This window comes from Phlebotomus papatasi, chromosome 1, assembly GCF_024763615.1.
Source record: "Phlebotomus papatasi isolate M1 chromosome 1, Ppap_2.1, whole genome shotgun sequence".
Lineage (NCBI taxonomy): Eukaryota > Metazoa > Arthropoda > Insecta > Diptera > Psychodidae > Phlebotomus > Phlebotomus papatasi.
The window spans coordinates 19,535,030-19,557,228 of record NC_077222.1 but is presented as its reverse complement, the minus strand read 5'-3'; the positions used below and the strand labels follow the sequence as shown (position 1 = coordinate 19,557,228).

The window sequence follows — 22,199 nt, the reverse complement described above, 5'->3', positions numbered from 1 at the left end:
TCATTTTTTAATTTTTTTTTAAAGAAAATTCCCTTAATTCAGACTTATTCTTATTCTAGTGACTCTTTTTAGAGAATTTTCAGAATCTTACAAAATTATTATAATATATATCTAATTTTACTAATTTTTCTAATTGTAATTATCTAAACAAAGCTTGTTAAGTAATTTTCAATAGGCTATGCTTCTGGAGAACTTTAGAGAAAGTTGCAATATGTAAAATTCAAATTCCTTATGCTTCTAAAATAAATTTTTATGTTATGAAATATTATTAAAAAATTAATTAAATTCGTTGTTAAAATTAATTATCTTAACCACTTAAATATTACCACTTATAATTATTGCCATGAATATTATTGTTTCAACTGACTCTAATATTCTAATACAAACCTGTGCTCGTTAAAAGTCGTGTAATATCGGAAATTTTGTGTTGATAATTCTAATGGAAATTGCAGATAGCTGTGCTGGTAACACAATCCCGCTTATTTACTGTGCCATGATGAATATATTTGCGCCAAAAAGACATAATAGAAAGAAAAACTCACATAAAAAGAAATTGTCTTCTTGATATCTTTGTCAGAAGGCGGATAGCTCTTCACTACACACCCTTTTTCTTGAATCTTGCAGAAATACAAAGAAATTAAATGCAAATATCACTTCAAATGGAAAGTTCTTCAATCGCGCTCAATTTATCTGTGAAAGAGAGATGGAGCGGCGCTGCGGTTGCGAAAAATCTCTAAAATGAGACAAAATGTTTTCTTCTCTAATTTATGCTTAGCAGGTCGTGTACATTCTTGTAATACGTACTTTTGCATTTCTTATTAATCAAAATAGTGTTGTACAAAATGATTTTTCTCAAACCTATCCTGAATTTTGAGACAGCTCAAAAGAATATGAGTCTTCCAGCTCAAAATTTCATCCCAATGTTTCTGTTGTAATATCGACAAGTATTTACAATTAACCCAAATAGCTGTATTCAACTAAATTATAAAAAGGATTTTCTTGTGAAAATGACTTAATTCTAAGGAATTAAGCAATTTTAGCATTAAAAAACCTCTCATTTTCTCTACGTGAATTTTCGCGGCACTTCGAAGAATCTGAATGGGCACCACCGAATTCACTTCAGATTTTATTTTAGCTCAGGCCTGTTCTAATATAAATATTAAAAAAAAATTACCAGTTACGAAATTAATGAACCTCTTTTATGAAACCCCAATACTGAGAGAGACACATAAAGTACTTTGTATCAATTCATTAAATTAAATTTAATGTTTTATTTTATAGAACAATCCTTATGGCGCTGGCACACCTTTTCAATTTAGTGAAATTCAATCGATTGAAATTTTACCCTCTTACTCTTTCAAACTGAGATCAGATACAGCTGTCTCTCTTTCTGTCAAATGAAATTTAAAATTGAAATTGAAAATGAAATTGAAATTGCAATTTTCATTCGACAGAAAGAGACAAAAATATCTTATTTCAGTTTGAAAAAGTAAGAGGTTAATTTCAATCGATTGAATTTCACTAAATTGAAAAGTGTGCCAGTGCCATTAGGATTGTTTTAAAAATATTTTTTTCCAAAAGTGAAATTTTGGTTTTATATTTTTTTTCAGTGTTTGTAAAATTTCTAACAGTGCAACTTTCGTCAAATTGCAGAATTTAACACACTGTGTCTTGGCTAAGATACCCAATTTGAAATATCTCCACTTTATAACGATCACAAAAACGTGGTTGTAAATCAAACGAAACATATTATTTTTATTGAGCAATAAAGTATATAAAAAATACAAATAAATAAATAAATAAATAAACAATAAATAAGTGTGATATAAATATGGGAGTGAATTTATATTTTGTGTGAATGCAGCAGCAACTATCCGTGATTTTTGATAATTTCCTCAAAGAATTGAATGGGTTTGGGAAGTTCTTTTGAGTACTTCACACTTTTATCCTCAAACGATGGCATCTTCGAGGGCAAATTCTTATTCTTGGGGGCATCGAAGAAGGCCCAGTTGTCAGGTCTGCAAAGAATATCCATGAATAACTATGTTTTTTTACTGAATTCAATAATTTTAGTCACCTGTCGACTCTCGTAAGAACAACCAGAGGAAGGAGGGGAGTGTCAGCGTCAGTCAGTGTCTTGTCTTTAACTTCGTCAGAGTCTTCTGCCATGATGTCAGAGTCTGGCGTTCTGGCTAATGTGTCCGTAAAGACTAACTTCTTTTTCTTGCTAACGTCAATCGTTTTGAAGTCTTGACTACCCAAGTAGCACGTCATGGCATAACTCTAATTTGGTTATCCTAACGACCGCCACAAGAAGACCCAAACACGACTAAAGACATCTAAAATTTTATTTATTTAATGAATTGATTTCCAGTGCTCTTTTGGGTCTTAGAAACTATCCTCTTCGCATGAAAATGAATGACTTACATTTTTTACGAAAAAAAATTATGCGATTGCAAAGTTGGTCGTAAAAGTATCCAAAAGCTGTCCATTTGATGACCCCAGCGAACTCGAAATTTCAAATTTCAGAGCGTCTTTCATTTTTCAATAGGGGGAGACACCATAGATATTGTTTTGCTCTTTCTGTTTTGACTTTTTTGTACGTACAAAAAAGTCAAAACAAAAGCCAGGTTTTCCTCCGTAAATTCCCCCTTGAGAAGGAGCCGGCCTGAGACTGCTGATGGGCAATATCCCACGGAAAGCAATATTATTGCCTTCTACCTGGCCGAATTACGAGGTAAGACTGATCTGCAGCCAAGTCTGCAGCAGGCTGAAGTGTGGCAGTGGGTGATTTTTTCCAGTGAACAGTGAACTCCTTCCAGCTCCAGCATCATGTGCCTGGGTGTTTCCCTTACTGGGTATGCCGTTCCAGAAGAAAGTTGTTGAACGTGCCAAGCAAGATGCGATCTCTCTCAAGGTGCTCAACACAAAATTGACCAATATGTGACATTCTTGGTGGGCGATCGAATCTCTCTGGCGGACATCTGTGTCTTCTGCACCCTGTTCCATCTCTTTGAGAATCTGTTGGATGCTGCCGAGAGAGCCAATTACATCAGTCTCACACGATGGTTCAACACAATCCTCAATCAGCCACAGGTGAAGGCAGTCAACCCCAAATTCCAACTCTGCACCAAGCCACTTGAGTTTGATCCTGCGAAGTATGCAGAATTTGTGGCTAAGACGGGTGATCATGGGGGTGACAGGGAAGAGGGACAGAAAAAGAAACAGGAGAAGCAACCCAAGCAGGAGAAGAAGGAGCAGCCCAAGAAGGAAAAGGAGCCAGAACCAGTTGAGGAACTGGATGCAGTTGAAGCTGCTTTGCTGGAGGAACCCAAGTCCAAGGATCCCTTCGACAGTCTGCCCAACCCAAGTACTCGGGTAACAGTACAAGTACAAGAGTAGTACTTTGTAAGTAGTTTTTTGTACAAGTACAAAAAACTAACAGTCTAGCCGTCTAGCCTATTGCGCCGCTGACACCCCCAGAATGAGTTCCTTCGAAAAACTTAAATAAAATAACACACAAATTGAGGTACTTCATATCACTTTTATTAATTCAAAATAAAGCCTCCAATAATAGTAGCATTCATATCACATTATTTAACATTTAAGTCTCCTTATTAATTCTGTTCGCTCTTTCTTTGCTGTATTTCAAAATCTTTAGCTTAAAAAAATTCTCAATATCATTCTTAGACATTTTCCCGTCAGCCTTCCGAACGATTTCAAAAAACACTTGAATGATGTTTTTAAAGTTCTTGAATGCAATTTTGCTCGACATCTTGCTTTTACCTGTCCAAGAAAATTTCGTGAAAAGCTTTCGAGAAAGTAGCAAATCAATTAATTGATAGGCGACTTTTTTTCCAGATGCTTTTCCGGAAGTCCCACCATACCTGACAAAGTTTCTCACAATTTTTTTTTTAAATGCTGCTCCGTCCAATTTTCTCTCAAATTTTTCGACATCCCTAACGTTATTGAGCGGAAAATCCATTCCAATATCATCTTCTGTTGGTGTATTAGGTGAGTTTCCATCTTTAATGTCCAGAAGTCGATCAACTTTCACATGCAGACCTTTAATGTGATCTTGCATTTTATAAACAAATTCTGCAAGTCTTTTTATTTCCCAAAAAAGTACACCCACTGAGACTGCTGGAGTTTGTGAACTTTGTGTACGTTCCTGGGTAATGGGTCTTGGTGGAGACTTTGATGAATTGCTGCAAGTGCTTGAATTTGATGACTTGGATGAAGTCGAAGTCGGTGAAGATGAGTTTGTAGATAGCTGATGTCCAGTAGAAACGGGTGAAGGGGAAGAGTACATATATTCTTTTCGCGATGCCGCAGGTTTGCTGAGACACCTCTCACTCCTGCCAGAGTTTTCGGCTTGAGTTTGAGATGCATTAAGAGTGAGTTGACAACTCTCGATTGGCAAATCCGGTAAATCAGCTGCACTTGCTTTCGAAGTTTCTTGGCTCAAAATTCTTTGTATTTCGGAATTATAGTTTTTCTTTGGAAAATTCTTGTTGATGGTCTTCTGAAGTACAGTGGCTTCTTCTTCAGTTTCAACAGATATTAGTGATTTTTCAATCACCAATGCTTCTTCGAAAGTAGCAATATTTTCTGTCTTAACAACACATTTGAATAGTTTCCAATCTTTGCCTGTAACATCATTATTAAAGACGTTTACATTAAAATGTGGAAAAAAACATTAAAAATACTTTAATTCTTACCAGGAATGGAATTTGGATCTTGCCTGTACTTGGTAACATTCTTATTCGGCCAAAACAGATTCCCTTCTATTTCCCAAGCAGAGGGGCAAGCCGCAATAAAAACCTTCCCTCGCTCGATGGTCTTCACAATTTTGTACATTTCTGAACCTTAACGCTAAACACACAAATAGGAACATTACGATAATAATTCATGTTTGCATATAATTAAAATTTGATAGAAGATAATAAATTGATCAATATCCCTAAGCACAAACACGTCCGGAAATGTGTCCGGAAACTTTCTGCTTCTTCCACTAAGAAAACGGAATAAAAACTGATTCTAAGAAGCTAAAAAGCTTTATTGGTGCTCAAGAATTTTTTACTGAGTAAAGAGTACACATATTTATGATTTTAGCCACAACAAATTCTTGAAAATATCACACAATGTTTCGACACATCAAAAGTGTCCCGTGAGAAGTGAGAGAATTAAACGTACTATGTCACCGTTCATGAATTATGATCAATAAAAGAGAAGCTGAATTACCTTCTAGTTGTTTCACTATCAATTATCACTGAATTTTTTAATCAGAAGACGCGATAAAATCGTATTTAGTATATTACAACAATCACGATAAACAAATTACATAACCTCTAAATGTGCGAGTGAGACTGCAAGTTATTTCTTTTTGCGCGCCAAATTCTTTTTTGACGTTTAACAAAATTGGCTAAAGAGGGGATGAGATGGCTTGATAGTTTTCGCGTTTTCATTGCTTTTTGAATAATAGTGCATGAATGTTTTAGTAATATTAACAACTGATTATTCTAAAAGAAATATTTCTATACTAGATATTTGTGATACCTCTGAAAGACTCTGTATGTAGTGTAGTGAAAAGTGCAAATGTGCAATTTACTGCAGTTGCTTCAGTCATATGCTGAAATGCTGCAAAAATTAGGCTGAATCAGTTTTTAGTGTTGTGATTTTATTATAAGTAACTGCATCAAAATTTTATATTTAAATACAATTGTGAATTTTATAATATATTTCTCGACAAATCAGTTTCTCAATAAATCGACTTTGTTAAAAAAAAAACATTTGATAAACTTAAAGAAAAATGAGCAGGCCATTTAAACATTCTTCTACGTATTATTACCGTCTTGCAAAAGCTAAAGAAGCTGAGTCAAGTGAATCCGAAACGCAGGATAATGAGGATTTTTCATTCCATCCTTCTCAAGAATTATTTTGCAGAAATGCTGGGTTCGAACAATTTGAAGAAAATGAGACCACTAAAGGTAATGATTTTTTCTATTTACAGTTAATTTATTACAAATTTATTACTGTATAAAAGTTATATTAAAAATTTAATTTTTGATTATTTGACAAGTTATTAAATTTCTAAACATGCAATTTTTGTTTGTTTTAGATCATACGAGAAGTGAAGAGGAAATCCAAAAAAATGATGATGAAGATTTATTGCATTTTTCTGAAAAAATACGAAAATGGGCATTAAAAAATAATATATCTCACGTTGCTCTGGACGAGTTGTTGCATATTTTAAAAACCCGACCTGATCTTCAAGCTTTACCAAAAGATTCACGTACTTTATTGGAAACACCACGAAGTGTTGAAATACGACAAATGGATTCGGGACAATATTGGTATAATTCCATTAAATCAACGTTGGCTTATTATTACAGTGATCTGTCATGTGATAAAAAAATTATGCTTCAGTTTCACATAGATGGACTCCAGCTTGGTAGAAGTTCAAAGATTCATTTATGGCCAATACTGTTCAAGATCATTGATTCATCATATCTTGAACCCCAAATTGCTGCAATATATTGCGGTTCAGGTAAACCCGAAGATGTAACCGCATATCTTAATCCTTTTGTTGCGGAAATGCTGGATATTTTGGAAAATGGATTAATTCTAAATTCAAACAAACTTGAAGTACAAATTCATAGCTTCGTTTGTGACTCTCCAGCAAGATCTTTTGTTAAAGGTATGGTTTCTTAATTTTTCTTTTTTGTTAATGTGATGAATATGAATATGTGAACTGATTTACATAGTATTTTTTTTATTTTTAATTAATAGATTTTCCTTTAAAAAATATAAGATAGAAGATTTAGTTTTAGCACGATCATGTTCACTCAGCCAATCGCTTTCATACACTGCTAGCAATTATGATAGTTCCACTTCTTCATAGTGAAAATACTCTGAAAAAAAAAGTTTAAGAAAGAAATAAAAAAATTGTTTGAAGGTATTTTAAAACCGATATGAAAAATTTCCATTTTTATTTCATACTGCCAGAACTGTGAGTACTGTGATAGCATTTTTATCAAAATGGCGATTTTTGGGTTGCAATAATTATCGCTCCACTCAACAAATTTAGGTCTAGGGTATACCTATTTGTTTTCAATCGGAGGAGGTTCATGTCTTTTAGTAATTTAATTAATAGCTTTACTAACATAATTAGAATGATTTTTAAAAAGTTTTTCAAAAATTTTGCTGAAATATAATAAGGAAAATGTTTAACGAACAAAAGTAAAAGATTAATTAAGGTCTTGAAGAGGATGGAACTTGACAACCAAAAAATGTCCAAATAAATAGCAAGGTCCTATCACCTTACAGGCTAACTCGCCCATATAGCCGACAGACATTCCTTTTAACCCCCTAATGCCCAACTTTAAAATATGCAAGAAAAAGTAGTGAGATATTTTTTTCTAGACTAATTATGATTCAGTAAACTCAAAAATATAATCCGTTCTTAATTATCTCTTTTAGTTTAGGCGCAAAATGCGAATATATAAATAATTTTTGTAACTTTTTTTGCTCTAAAATTCACATTTTATTTTTTTCAATTTTCTAAATAAAAATTTACAAAGTAGAATGACATATCTTTCAGTAAAAAATAAATTTATCTTAGTAAGATTACTTTAGATCGGTATTTTTCTTGAATTTAGAAATGAGATTTTCTGCACAAAATTTTTTTCCCACTTTTTGTCTGACCTATCACACAAAACTGGGGATAGCACCTAAATTAAGAATCAAAATGAGTGCAAACCTTCGAAATATGTTAGTAAGACTATGACCTAGGACACTATATCAATTTTAAATAAATAAAACCTTTATTTTCGTTGTAATTGCAATTTTTGTGATGCTACCCTGCAGTGACTCTTAACCGTTAGAGGGTTAAGGCATTCTCAGAGCATGGAATCTTTTTCAAAGTACTCACAATTCTGAAAGTATGAAATTCAAATGGCAATTTTTCATATCGTTTTGAAAATACCTTGAAACATTTTTCAAGGTATTTTGAGTTTTTATTTAGAATGAAGAAGTGGAGCTATAATTATTGCCAGCAGATAAGCCTGATTTTTTAGGCTTTAATTAATGCATTTTTGCTATTGTAAGCCAAGTAAAATAGCAAGAATATTCGCACCTGTTAAGGTTTGAACTAAAAACCTGAGATTCAAATAGAAAAATCCCTATTCACTGATCCCCTCACCCACTTGACTCATGACCATAGAAAATATTGAATATTGAAAAGGAAAACCTACAAAGTATCCAACAAGTCACCATATTACTGAAAATGATGTTCAAAAACATCTTGTTTGAGAATTGGGACCGCAATCGGAAGTAAAATCAATTTGGCATTCTTTAAGTTAAATCAGGGGTATAACGATTTTCATTTTTCCATACATTTTTACGGAAAAAATGAGCCTAATGACAGGTATTTCACAAAGATAATTTTGACTTATCATTTTTATATATATCGAAATTTCGTATTAGAGTTATTCTGAAATACATAATTAATAATCCCCAACAAGAATTACGAGTAAATTGTTTGAATTGTCATGCAAAGTTTGCAAAATATTAACAAAGTTAAGCAAAAAATAGCTTCATTTTTTATTAAACTGGCTACGCCCTGAGTTAAATCCTTATTTTTTCAATGGTTATTTCGGTTACTCGTTAAAAAAAATAACAACGTGATGTAGCTCACTAATTTCTGTTTCTGATTTTCTTCCTACTACATAAATTAATATTAAAAATAATACTCGCTCCGTTCCGAAATAAGTCGTACGTTTGGGAAAAACTAGGGATTAAGGAATGGTTTCAGAGAATGTTTTTGTTATTTGCAAATATCTTATGTATGAACTATCTTCTATGTTCAAGGATATTATGAGGATCCTATCAAGATGGTTAGTTGAGGAAACGACGTGTTGAAGTACTCCATTTTTCGCGTTTTTTTTTCAAAGACCTCCGGTAGATAGTTAATTACTAATAATCCGACTGCGATTAACATTACAGGCTAAAATTTGTTCTAAATTTTTAGTGTGTACAATGAGAAATCAATAGTTATTACCGTTATGTCATTTTTTATTGATCGAATTTTGCAGATTTCGCAACAAAAATACATACTCTTTTGCTATCTTTTCGAATTACTGGGTACTACCTGGCTTTGGATGGAATGGGGAGGGATGGGGGGAAATGAGGTACATATTAATGGTCCTAGGGTCAACCCTGAAGATCCCAAGTCTCTATCTCTAACCATTTAGCATCTAATTTATATTGAAAATAAAACGCGAAAAATAAGACATTTTTAAGACATTCGTTCCTCAAGTTACCATCAAGACCGGACTCCTATTTTAGTTCTGAACATTAACAATAGTTCTTTACAAGAGATAATTGTCAATACACAAAACATTTACCAACAAACTTTCCCTTAACTCCATTTTTTCCCAAACGTACGACTTATTTTGGAACGGAGGGAGTATTTGACTCCTATATTAGTGTTATTTTGTGATATATTTGGCCAATTTTTCTTGCAGGGATCGTTTACTTCAATCACAGTACTGGTTGCAGTAAATGCACAGTGGAAGGGGAGTATCACACATTTATGAGTTTCCCTGGTATTCATGCGCAAAAGAGAGATGATACAAGTTTCAGATTAAGGAAAGATCATGGGCATCATAGGGAATCATCACCATTGGAAAATCTGCCTATCGACATGATAAAAGATTTCCCAATAGCAGATTCACTTCACTTATTAGATATTGGAATCATGAAGCGCTTTTTGGAAGGATGGATACATGGAAAATTCAACTACAATACTAAATGGTCAGGAAAACAAATTCGAGAAATCTCTGAATTCTTGACTGAGGTCAATAATTCAAAGCCTATTGAAATTCATCGCAAAGTTAGAACTTTGGATACCCTGAAGTTATGGAAAGCCACTGAATTTCGTACGTTCTTTTTATATTTAGGAATTGTTATTTTGCGAGATTATTTGCAGAACGACATATATCAACATTTTCTACTACTCTTCTGCTCAATTACTATATATACTACAAAGTATTATTCAAAGTTTTTTTGCGTTGCTGAAAAAATGATTATTGACTATATTGAGTTGTATTGTAATCTATATGGTAGAGACACTGTTACCAGCAACATTCATAATTTATCGCATATTATAGAAGATGTTAGTAATTTTGAAGATCTCCAAAATATTTCTTCATACCCATTTGAAAACCACTTGCGTATGATCAAAAATTTGGTAAGAACAGGAAATAGACCTCTTGCACAAGTCGCAAAAAGATTGTTAGAGTCATCTAAAACTGTTAAAGACCAAGATCAAAACGGTACGTTTCCTCAACTACTACATCAATTTGGAGAAAGTCATAATGAAAATAATTGTGTAGGAATGTACACCACAGTTCTGATTAACAAAGAGTTTTGCCTAAAAAATGATGAGAAGAATCAATGGTTTTTAACAACAGATAATAAAATCGTTGCCATGATAAATGCTACATACAGAAATAAAGAAATAATGATTTATGGTTGCAACAAATTCCATGGTACCAATTTTTTTAATTACCCAATAGCATCTTCAACTCTTCACATTTATTCTGCATCAATTTTAAATAACATGGAAAAAAAATTATATTCACTGCAAGATATAAAATGCAAACTTTTTAAAATACATTACCGAAATGAAATTATTTTTCTACCATTATTGCATACATTACAATAATAACTGTTATGCTGTTGTATAAAATGTTCAAATAAATAATTAATTCACTAAGAAAGTGTTTTATACCTGTAGACGTAGACATCTTATAATATCAAAATATTGTGACTGTTTCTATTACAAGATAAAATGCAACATCTGGGTAAAAAAATTAAAGGAGCGAGCAAATTTGTTATTGAGTCTCATGATGGTGTCATTTTATGCGCTGTATACCACGAGGTGAAGGCATGAAAAATATCTGAAGAATTCTCGTGCATCCGTAAAGATTTTAAAGGAAATTCATCAAAAATCCTCTAATATTAAACTTTTTCGTAAATTGAGAATATATTTTATTATAGGAAATAATGAGATACGTTTTAGGATTTATTTAAAATAAATATTTTAAAAATAATCAATTTTGTAATGGGACGGTATTTTTTTGTTCTTTTACAAAATTCTCTACCGGTAACAAGGTGTCGCATAATAATTCATAATAATAATCAGCATTAAAAATCGGATTAAACATGGTGAGAAATAGATGCAAATGCAAATTTCAGAATTGTTTATGTTCCTCTTCATCATTCCATTTCATGGAATTTCATTCCATTCGTGTCATAAAATTGATGAGGGGAAAAATGTTGGGGAAAAGAGAGAAACAACAAGAGATAAAAAGTGGGACGTTCATGGGGCACCATCTATCGACAATCATAGAGCGCCATCTATCGACAGTCTTAAAGCGCCATCTCTTATTGATGTTCAGAACTTTTAGCCAATTTGTTTGAGTCGTGAGTCGGTCGTCAGCATATCCAAAATTTAGCCGCTACGACCAGAAATTGGTCGTCACATTTTTCCCAATTGTAATGTCGTACGACTACTTTTTGGCATAGTTTTTGTACTACTTCACGTACTACAGACGACCAAAATTGTATTACATTACGACTAATCTGTGCTACTTGGGTAAAAATTGGCAGTACAAAGTCGTCTTTCCCAGAAGTTTGCGTCAGTTCCTCCCCCTCGAGTTGTATTATTTCAATATGGTCATCATTCATGGTATGGTTTAGATGGATATGTTCTGGTCTCAAGTATCCGTCCTCGTCAAAGGGAATCTTGTCCGGTGAGATATCGTCATTTTCGTTAAGGTCAGAGTTTAGAGCCGGAGGAAGGGTCGTAAAGTCATAGTCTTCGTCAAAATCATACGTATTATGGGGCTTGAAGTCGTCAGAGGACAGTTTGGAATCTACAGAGGGTTTAGTCTTTACAGGTGAGTCGAGATCAAGTAGTGGAGATAGGTTCTTTGCCCAGAAGATAGAGGAATCAGAAGTGGAAAAGGGGGACAGATTGGGCGACGGTGAGGATTGAATAGGTTGATAGTCTAAAGTAGGGTCTTTGTCTGCGTTTGGAGGGACAATGTATACGGTTTCAGTAGTCGTAGTTGTCGTAGTCTTTTTAGGTCCACCCAGATGGAAAGATGTCTGTAAGTTAGGTCTGTATGTCGTAAAGATAGGTCCAGGGTCTACGTCCGTATGAAGTAAGTTTTCGTCTTCTCGATGGGGTTTTGTGGTCATGTCATAACTGAATGGAGAAGAACCAGTCTGAGGTAGTGATATGAAGGATTCCTTGTCCTTATCAAAGTTACCGAAAGGTTTATGTGTGGTAGTATAGGTCGGTCTAACTTCTGGTCTCAAAGCGTACGTAGGCGTAGTCATGTCAGGTGGTGCCTTAGTCGATTCTGTCCGTTTGATGTTAATCTCAATTTGGAAGGGACGTGGCGTTAGGGAAAGTAAAAAGTCCCGTATTGATTTCTCTCCTCCCTCATCGACAGTCAGTGGTTTGTTCCCTACGTAAACCGTTGCGTTGTCTTCGTTCTTAAAAAGTAAGTCGTCAACGCGTCTATGGTGAGGTCGTTTCTTTTTAGGTTTTGTCGGTTTTCGTAGTCTCTTGATTGCAACTAATGTCTTTTTGGGTTTGTCGAGTTTGTCACTAACAGTCACGTTCTGATTAGTCTCTGTAGTTATGTTGGTCAAGTCTAGTTTACTGTTGATAGTCTGTTCGGTAGTCAGTTTAGTATTGTTATCGGAGATATGTTCAACTTTGCTAGATACGAAATTGTCATCTTTGAAGGGATTGATCATGATATGTGTAGCTGGAATGTCGAACAAATTCAAGTGTTCCTCATCATGGCGGAAGGGATCAATCTCTTTCCAAGGCGAAAGATCAATTGGCGTTAGGGATTTTGTTCCACAAGTTTGATACTCATTTCCTGTCATTCCTGGCATAAGAAAGACAAAGGGCTGCATCTGACCACCACCAGCTGATCTACAGAGTACTTGAGCTAGGTTGGTCTTTCGTATAGCTGCCAACTGAGCTGGGGTAAAGCTACTGTCGAAGCCGCCATTTTCATACCAAAATCGATCACCACGTCTGAAGTTAACAAACTGTTGAGCAACAATACAGGCAATTACCGGACCTACAAGTCCACCAACGACAGGTCTCTCAGAGATTCCACCGACCCATACATCAATGTCATGGACACTTCTATATGCCTGCCTCAATCTTCGGACAGTTCCTGAACCCATAACATCATGGAGATCTTTCCAATCATTGATCGCCGTCAATCCGCACGCTACGCGCCAAGATGTGTAAACAGGAAGGCCATGATCGCGACCTCTTTGGATGTTAATGGCCGCCAAGTCCAGTCCAAATCTGGCATCTAAGAAATATCGCTTTTTAGACACTGAGATCTTTTAGGAAAATCTGTAAAAATCATACTTGGATTTTGAAAGAGATGATTGGTCAACTCTGGAGTAACAAATTCATCAACTTTCATCGATCGCTGCTTGATATTTCCCCTGATGATGCGAGGCAGAGATCCCGGACCACCGATATCACCCCTCTGGTCCTCCTCGTGAAGTGATACATCTTCAAGAAAGCAACAATGATCGCGTTGAATAAAAGAATTTTAAATATTCACCAAAGAGAATTCTCATGCTCTCTCTGTAAAGAATTTCTTGGATCTTTGTGAAATCACTGAACCAAAAAGGTTCACAAAAATTTTTAAAGCAATGCACAATGAACTATTCAATGCAATTGAATGATAATTTCTTTTACTTTTCATTGAGACTTCCACATGAAATGTAAATGAATTTGAGGCCTGACGGGTATGACCATTATAAAAGAGCCAGGAAAAACGAAGAAATTATTCAAATGTTGAAAAATTAATTGCATGAAATGCACGAAATCAATAAAGAAATGTAATTAAGTGAAACTATCATGGGAAGATCTGGAAGATCATGTAATGAAGAGTGTAATTGTGATTTTTTTGTAAAGAGTACTCACTATTTGGTAGGAAGAAATTGTGACGATCAGCTCTCATGATGGTATCCTGAATTAGGGAATGTCCAAACCGGAACGCAGCCGCAGCGTAGGAATTGGCGGTTGTCGGATTGGTATTCTCATTGTAGCCTTTGTAGTATCCATTCTCCTGAAGATTGAGTCCGAATATCTGGCAAACGACACGCCCTAGAACTAGGGGGAGGAATTCTCGGTACGTGATATGTTGCATCATAGCGATGATTATCCTCCTCGTTTCTTGGTAGATCTTCTCATCGCTCCAGTGATGATTGAGATTTCCTAGTTCCATGGCTATTCTGTTGTGCTCCTGCACCCAGATTATATGCAGAGCCAGAAGGGCAGGTTGTTCATTGCTCCTGGCATCACCTGATCTGACACAGCGACTTGCAAGAGCAGCCCTAAGGCATACATCTTCCTTCGGAGAACCCCTCCCAAAGAGCAGAAGCCCATTCTGGAAGAGGCGGATATTCTGAGTCTGACGTTGGGTACTTCCATAAACCGTTGAAGCATCAATAAAGGATGTGACTTGGTTGGTCTGTTCGCGCCAGGAAAGGGTACAGTCCCTCCTCTGAGTTGGTGCTGATCTCAGGAATTCTAAACAACGGATACCGATGGGAGCCAACCAAGGATCATCGAAGGGTACTTTGATAGGGAAGCAATTAGGGTTGTTTTCGGTTGATGATCCACAACAACTAGGAATGGATCCATTGACACTCCTGCAATAAATTGTGTGTTCAAGTTGCATGTGGAAGGAATGGAATAATTTTCAAGCTGAGTGAATGGGTTGTTGATCTCATGCCGTGATCAGTTCAGGAATAAATTTATGGAGGAACTTACATTGGTTGTCTGGTAGCTGTGGTATCGTGATCAATGAACTGTCCCCACTGAGCAAGCATCAGCGTGACTGGACTCTCTTCCCGGTTTGCCCCAACGATCACAAGGCTCACGAATCTCGCAGAAGGAAGAGGTGATCCATCTGTAGCACGTCTTGGAGTACTGATCCCATCATCGTAGTCAGGAGTTAAGAATCTTTGATAGGGCATCTGGGAGGCACCCCAATGAGGTCTCAGGCGATTGTTGCAGGTACCATCGTGCGTGCGATATTTATCCGAGCTATGTCCACATGCTGGATTACTCCTCGGTGGACAAAATGCCTCAAGGGATGTCCGCCTGAGAGACAGCCTGGGCGGATCTTCGCGTCCGAGACCCAGAAAATCCACATGCATACTGGGAAAGTGCCACAATAATTGCCCATTAATCATGTTCTCACGACACTCCCGCATCCCAGGTAAATATCCGTCTTCGCGACTTCTTCATCTTTTCACACTTTTACTTTCACTCTCTGACTCACACACGATTTTCTCTTCTGTTTTGCCCGAGAAGATGCTTCTGGGCTCGATGGTAAATTGGAAGTGAACATTTCAATCACACATTCTGGCTATTTATAAAGTGGAGAAAGCACGAGATTCCCACCATATGCCCCGCCACAAAAAAAAAGTGGAGGAAGAGCATTTTCTGTGTCTTTTCGATGGAGCACCTTTGCTTGCACTCTATCGTGTTGGACTAATATTTTTGCAGAAAATTGTAAAAAAGACAAAGACTATATAACAAAAAAATTATTTTGTCTTTTAATGGTTGGATGAGGTGAAAACTGAGGATGGGACATAGAGACAATGTTAGGGTTCAGTCACACTTGTGGAAGAAAATGATGGAGAAAGCGCGATTGTTGGTGCCCTTTTCTCTCGCTCATTTTTCATCTCTAAAGACACTCACCGGAAACTTTCTAATAACATCACTTAAACATCTTCAGGATACCCAAGAGCACTATCGAGGGGCTTGATATCGAAAAATTGAGCTTCCGTCTAGGGATTTTTCTGTAGGGGGGGGGGCACATTTGAATTGCTGCTGTTCTTGAAGTTTTTCTCTATTTTTAAATGAATTGAGACTTAAAATAATGTATAATAATAATAATAATAATATAAGGCCCAGTTTTATTTAAAAATACGAAAGAAAAGCCCAATGCCAAATCTGCCCCAATTCAAAGATTCCCCACTTCCTCCTAAATCTCAAATATTCACAAATAATGTCGAATTCTTACAATTCCTAATGGTATGAAAAAGAATTTATTGGCGCAATAATCACAAAAAAAACAACTAAGAAATGTAAGCTCATCATTTTTATTGGTTTTATACTGCTTGAGCTACATAAAGAATCAAATTGTAAACCATGTACAGAAGTTTCCCAGCATAATCATAGAAAATTGACTTAAACCTCTGGTTTTCTAGTTCACAGAAATTGATTTTATGACCTTATGGAGTTCTTACATTGAAAACATCAATAAAAATTTAATGGTGGTGATAATCAATTAGCACATGTACTAAAAGAAATCCTGCTATCAATCCTGATATAAATCTCAAAACCCTAAAAAGACCAAACTGCCATTTGACAGCTCATTCGTAATCTCCGATAAAGATTTTTAATTTCAATGTGGACAAATGTATGTAGGGTGAATGGAATGTCTATTGACACTTTAAGAACTCGTGTCAGCACCTATTGACACCCTACTCTGTACTATTTGGGATATGAAATTTGAACATCTCTGTTTATAGTAAAATGTATATCATCGAAAAAACGTTATATTACTTATATTTTACTAGATACATTAAATAATTTTCAACATTTTGACAAAAGTGTCAATAGGGATTCCCTGTCGAACAGACGTTCCTCCGACCCTAATTCTCTATATTAAAAAGCAAAATAACCCTCACAGTAACTAACCCGAAATAAAATTTCTTAAAATTGTCAATTTTAAGCATGTTCAAAAGTATTCTGAATACGAAAAATTTTAAATAGAGCTTGTTATAAGAAGCGTAATAGGTTTTGAACTCAAAATCGTAAATTTTTAATTATGGCACTTGGTATTTGTTGTAAGTTTTAAAACATTCTTTATCTAAGATTTGAACGGCTTGTCTTGAGAGAAAGTTTAGTTATCTAAAATATATACAAAAAAAAAACATAACAATAAAGATTATTCGATTGAAAGAATTTCTTCTTTTGCAATCATTCAATAATAATTAAAATACCTTGTCTTTTATTTTACTTGTACTAAAAAAAATGTTTAAAATATTTTGTAAAAATTCTTGGAGGGTTAGAAAACTAAAATATGACAACTTTAAACAATAAAAGTGATTTTTAGTTAAATTGAATTGACTTTAACAATATCTAAAGAAATGTAATTTTGCAAATTACGATGTGTTCTAAAGATTTTCAAATATGTATGTATGTACTAAAAATTATTTGTTTGAATAACCAATTAGAGAAATAATCCTGGCTTTGATTTTTTTTTACTATAACCAATACTCTTGCCTACAAAACCCCTCTTTATATAATAATAAATTTTCATAACAAAATTTAGTACATGTATGTGCTAAATGTTTCAAAATAAAACGGATCTATCGTTGATGTAACAGCTCAATTAACGATGTGTCTGAGTTCTTGTATGACAAAAATTTTTCAAAATTATTCTTTAAAAAATCTACAGTAGGGTAAAGTGGTACAAGTTGGACAATAATGGTACAATTTGGACAGGGCTTTTTGTCTTGATAAATTTAGTACTTCATTTTTATTTGTATATTTTTAATGCTTTAGTTTTATAATTTGGTTCCTTGTGCTTAAAAACAAATTTTGTGCCATTTTGTGCTGTATTTATCAAGAAAAAAGCCATGTCTAACTTGTACCGGCGAATTGTCCAACTTATATAACTTTACCATATTGTATAAAACAAAAAAAAATTTGAGAAACTTAAACTAGATAAGACCGATAAGACTAAAAATTGCAATAAATTAGTTTCTAAAGAACAGTTGGGAGATCTAAAAGAAACTCAACTTTTAGAAACTGGAAAGAAAACCTGATTTTCCTTTGAGATAGAAGAGAATGGTCTTAAAATGAAACTTTCTTCTTCCAAATGATAACTTTAAAAGTCAGAAAATTATACTTGGGATTTAACAAGTTTCAAATTAATTTTTATTAACAAAATTTTCAACAGTATTTAAATGAAATGGAAATCGCAAATTGCAAATGTCCATAAGTAGTTAAATTTTATTGGCAAATGCAAAATGTAGAAGTTATAAATACTATTTCTATACAAAATGAACACTTTTTCCTAAATATTTTTTTAGTACATAGATGTCCTCATGTGCTTCTGTATAATCCACTTTTCTTTGAGTTAATTCCTGTTGCGATTGCGACTGTTTAGTAGTTTTGGAATACAACAGGAACTGGAAAAAACAGTCGAGACAAGAACCAATTCAAAGAAAAGTCGATAATGCAGAAGCATTTGAGAATAGTAAAGTGCTAAAGAACATGCTCATTTTCCAGTGGAATAGCACCATTAATGGATTCTTAATTTGTTCGCAATTCACCGAGATTTAGCAGCATATTTCTTTAGTTTCAGTGAAATAATAAATTCTATAGCATCTTTGATGTTGAAGAACATAAATTTGCTATAAGTATTATAATATAGACTTCAGATCTAAGGCTTAGACATATGGCTAAAATTTTCTTTACTTATGAATTAAGATTGTTTAGAGAATTTTGTCTTAGATTTGACTTATTGAAGACATTATGAGATTCCATAAAATTGATGAAATTGCTTGGTATTTATGATTTTTACATCATTGGGAAGTAGACTAAAGTTCTAGTCTATAAACAGCTTAAGGCACGCTTTCAGAGCGCTCGCCCAATGATACGTTCCATGTTCGATTCTCTTTTAAGTCATCAGACATTTTCTGGTATTGAAAGTATTCATAAACTCAAATTCGATTAGTTTCACTGGACCTAATTTCTAGGATACAGGTCTGACGAACCCATTTCTGTAGAATAAAAATCTCAGATAAAATATAATAATGCTTAGAAATCTTACTTTTTTGAATGCCTAGCTTGGGATTCAGATCTTCCGGTTTTCGCCAGATGCAGCTTCTCTTTCTCAAATAAATAAACTAAAATATCTTTCAGTGCTTTCAACCCAAAGATACGAATCTTTCTTCAAGGGTCAAAAGCTCTGGAGAAGACTAGATTTCTCTTATTTGAGGAAAAAGGTTTCTTCTGACGAACTTCGGAAGAAGATCTAATCCTTCTTTAGGATTATGTTGTGGCATTTTTATTATTACAGTACAAACTATCCTTAAAAATTAATATGTTAGATCCGTCAGGGAATCTGTAAGAGCAGAGTCCTTAAAGCAATCGCGTGGATGAGCGCCTTGGCCGCCAGATGTTTCTCCAGAACCCTCATCGTTACTCCTAACGACCTGTTCCCTACGTCGACAATCCAACATGAACTATCTCATGTTATACTAATCCCCTCTACAATACCTCTCCCTAAGGGGTAACTCACGGGCTAACACTAGGAACGCTCTTAGGAGGAATCAGCGCCGCTCCGAGAGACATCTATGATATCAAATTCAAATACCTACGGGGCGTTTAACCGTTGGGGAGAAGCTAGTGCTAACAATTTTTTTTTGTTTAATCAGAGACGCTGTTATTTCGGTTTAAGGTAAATGGCGACAAGTGGAGATCCACGTGGCCAAAAGCGGTTAAATCCACTCCCTTAATATCTTTTAATGTAATAGGTGTTATTCATTGCACCAAGATTCTTCTACAGTCATCGTAAAGACATTTAAGATATCCATAAAAAGCGCAATAAAATAGAATAAACGTGAGAATTGTAGAAATTGTAAATTACAAGCATGTTAGAGAAAATATTCTTACATAATTGAAGGAAATTTGGGGTATATGTCTGGGGCAAATCCATGTGAAATAGAGTGAATTGAGAGAAATTCTTTGCGTGCAATTATTGAATTCGTCTCAACTTTTCCCCTTCATGCCTCAAATTTCGACAGAATATAATTGAAAACACATAAATTTGCTGCGAAATAAAACTTTTAATGCTCAATCACATAACATTTCAATCAGCACGGTGAATCAGCCCAATTTATTTCACCGTACAACATGGAGTTGAGGCATAAATGTGCAAATCCGGGTAACTTTTGGAAAATTTGCTATGGTATAAGAGATGTCTTATGATCTCTGTGCTACCAGTGAATGTGATTCACCCCTTGGATAACCATCCGGTGACTCTCACTCTGCAGGACAAAAAATTTCACTTGAGTTCAAGTTTATCAAGTAACGAGATTTCAATCACTTTTCTCCCAATGACTCTTTAAGGTGATCTCTCTAGTTTAGCAGCATAGATCTTCTGTACGAAGGAAAAGATCACGATCGCTAACCGGTTCCCTCTTTTATTCCATTTTGAAAATAAAATCCGCCTTTTGAGTGTGTTTTCTTTAGTGAAAATCGAGAGTTATTGCATGCACTTTATTTTTTTTTCTCGCGAAAATCTTCATTACACGGATATCTTTGAAGATGATGTGATGTGTGAAAAAAAAGAGTTGGAGTAATTGTGAGGAAAGGCTTTTTATTATTTGTTATGGCATAAGAGCAAAGTGTTTGAGATTTCCCTCTTCGAGATGAGCCATCCCATTGAAGAGGGAAAAATTGCATAAATTCCTATCACTTGCATTTTCATCTCCACACCCATCAAATTGCACCATGCAACTTCTATGAGATTGCATTTTTGCTCTTATGTCTGCAATTTTAATATTGTGGGATTCAGAAAATAAAATTATTATAACACTGCGAATAGAATATTACGGAGGTTGGAGTTTAATTTGCCAATCAAAATGTAAATACTAGAAATTAATAAAATAATACCTTCGAAGCACCACAATTTGTGAGACATTCGCTATATTGAGAAAGAAAATTTCAACCAAGGAGAAACTTTTACTATCGATAAATTAAAATTCAAAATTAATTTTCAAAACAATTCAGTGCTGTTGACAATGACACTCTTTTGAGCCATATAAACTTTAACGATCATCGTCAATGTCCATCAAATTACATGAACGGCAATACCGAACATCATGTTCAATGAGAAGTCAGCAAATAGAGAAATGATTTAAAACTTTCTCTTTGTCACAAACATACAATCTTTAGTAAATATGAAATTTAAGACAAAATTCTCTGCAAAATTTTCTTCAACTTCAGCTGCTCTCCAAAAAAAAAACGTGATACTGAAACCCTGACCTAGAAAATCCTCGTAATTATATACAACTCACGCATTGTGATAAAAAAAACACCCAAAACAAAAAAGGAAAATAAATGACTCTGCCAAACTCTATGTGGTCATTTAACTCTAATTTCCTCAACCCATGTGAATTAATGTAAAGCATCTCACATTAAAATGAGTCAAAGCCTTCAATAAATACCTCACAATATTAGCAAGAGAAAAAAACATTGAAAACTAATGTCTCAAATCTTATTTAGAAAAAAAAAACTCGTAAACAAACCCATCAATTATTATGAATCAAATGCTAAAATCGAAACGAAAAAGAGTTATGGACTATTGAAACTCGTTTGAATATCTTGTTTAATTCCCTTGAGCGCATCTGTGATAGTCATGAGCGAAATGCTTCAGTAAACTACCGAGAAGATCCTCGATTAATACGTCTATTGATTATTTCAAGAAAATTAATCAATATAAGATGCTAATAAACTTTTATTTGAATATGGATTACCATTTTGCGGTGGAATTGCAATGCAGTACAAGGTGGGATGTTTAAGGATCATGGTGTACGTATTATAGCCTCAATCTACCTATGGTTCCATTCCAGTGTCTCAGAATAACAACACTTTATTTTTAATTAAGATTTTAAGTATAGATATTCGTAAACCGTATTTTTTTTCGGTTTAGGGAAAATATAAGGCAATAAAATATTAAGAAGTATTTAGTAAAAATAGTTCAGACACTAATTGGTATTTCAATTGATAGCATAGATGTGTCTCGGGCGGCGCTGGTTTCTCTTATTTAAGACTGTTCCTAGCACCCTTCCCCTTGGCATGTAGCCGATTGAGTTGAAGCCAAATTTCACATTTACACATAGATTTATAGGGGAAGTTTTTAGCATTCGCGACCGTTACGCGAAATATCTTAAAAGTCAGGACTAAACTCCTATTATAAAATACTAATCCCCGTGGAGGGTCAAATGTACTTAGGGTAAATTAAGCTAATTCAAAACCTGCTCCAAAT

The 22,199-nt window shown here is 34.5% G+C and overlaps 2 protein-coding genes across 4 annotated transcripts; both read right to left on the bottom strand.

The window, feature by feature from the left end:
- Window positions 1-1,728: 1,728 nt before the first annotated feature.
- On the bottom strand, window positions 1,729-15,474 carry LOC129798137 (chorion peroxidase-like). Of its 2 annotated transcripts, XR_008751387.1 has the most exons (6): window positions 14,894-15,474; window positions 14,042-14,772; window positions 13,475-13,624; window positions 11,659-13,415; window positions 2,078-2,254; window positions 1,729-2,018 (listed from the first exon to the last, which is right to left on the bottom strand). XR_008751387.1 is itself a non-coding variant. In XM_055841124.1 (5 exons), exons 1-5 carry the CDS (start codon window positions 15,337-15,339, stop codon window positions 2,234-2,236), a joined length of 3,105 nt encoding a protein of 1,034 aa, XP_055697099.1. In that variant the 5' UTR covers window positions 15,340-15,474; the 3' UTR covers window positions 1,729-2,233. The 2 variants fall into 2 exon arrangements, 1 of the variants encoding a protein (XP_055697099.1); XM_055841124.1 differs by having other exon boundaries at window positions 1,729-2,254.
- Window positions 3,528-5,365, bottom strand: LOC129798138 (uncharacterized). 2 transcript variants are annotated; one of them, XR_008751388.1, is made up of 3 exons: window positions 5,245-5,365; window positions 4,722-4,875; window positions 3,528-4,650 (listed from the first exon to the last, which is right to left on the bottom strand). XR_008751388.1 is itself a non-coding variant. In XM_055841126.1 (2 exons), the coding sequence occupies exons 1-2, from the start codon at window positions 4,858-4,860 to the stop codon at window positions 3,605-3,607; spliced, it is 1,185 nt and encodes a 394-aa protein (XP_055697101.1). In that variant the 5' UTR covers window positions 4,861-5,036; the 3' UTR covers window positions 3,528-3,604. The 2 variants fall into 2 exon arrangements, 1 of the variants encoding a protein (XP_055697101.1); XM_055841126.1 differs by lacking the exon at window positions 5,245-5,365 and having other exon boundaries at window positions 4,722-5,036.
- Window positions 15,475-22,199: the final 6,725 nt, after the last annotated feature.

Bases quoted from the DNA above. Each gene is read 5' to 3' on its own strand.
- LOC129798138 (XM_055841126.1), bottom strand. From the start codon at position 4,860: ATGTACAAAATTGTGAAGACCATCGAGCGAGGGAAGGTTTTTATTGCG. The intron at 4,651-4,721 runs GTAAGAATTAAA...ATGATGTTACAG, and splicing joins AGATCCAAATTCCATTCCTG to GCAAAGATTGGAAACTATTC.
- LOC129798137 (XM_055841124.1), bottom strand. From the start codon at position 15,339: ATGCGGGAGTGTCGTGAGAACATGATTAATGGGCAATTATTGTGGCAC. The intron at 14,773-14,893 runs GTAAGTTCCTCC...AATTTATTGCAG, and splicing joins ACAGCTACCAGACAACCAAT to GAGTGTCAATGGATCCATTC. The intron at 2,255-11,658 runs GTAGCACAGATT...CTACTTGGGTAG, and splicing joins TACTGCCAATTTTTACCCAA to TCAAGACTTCAAAACGATTG.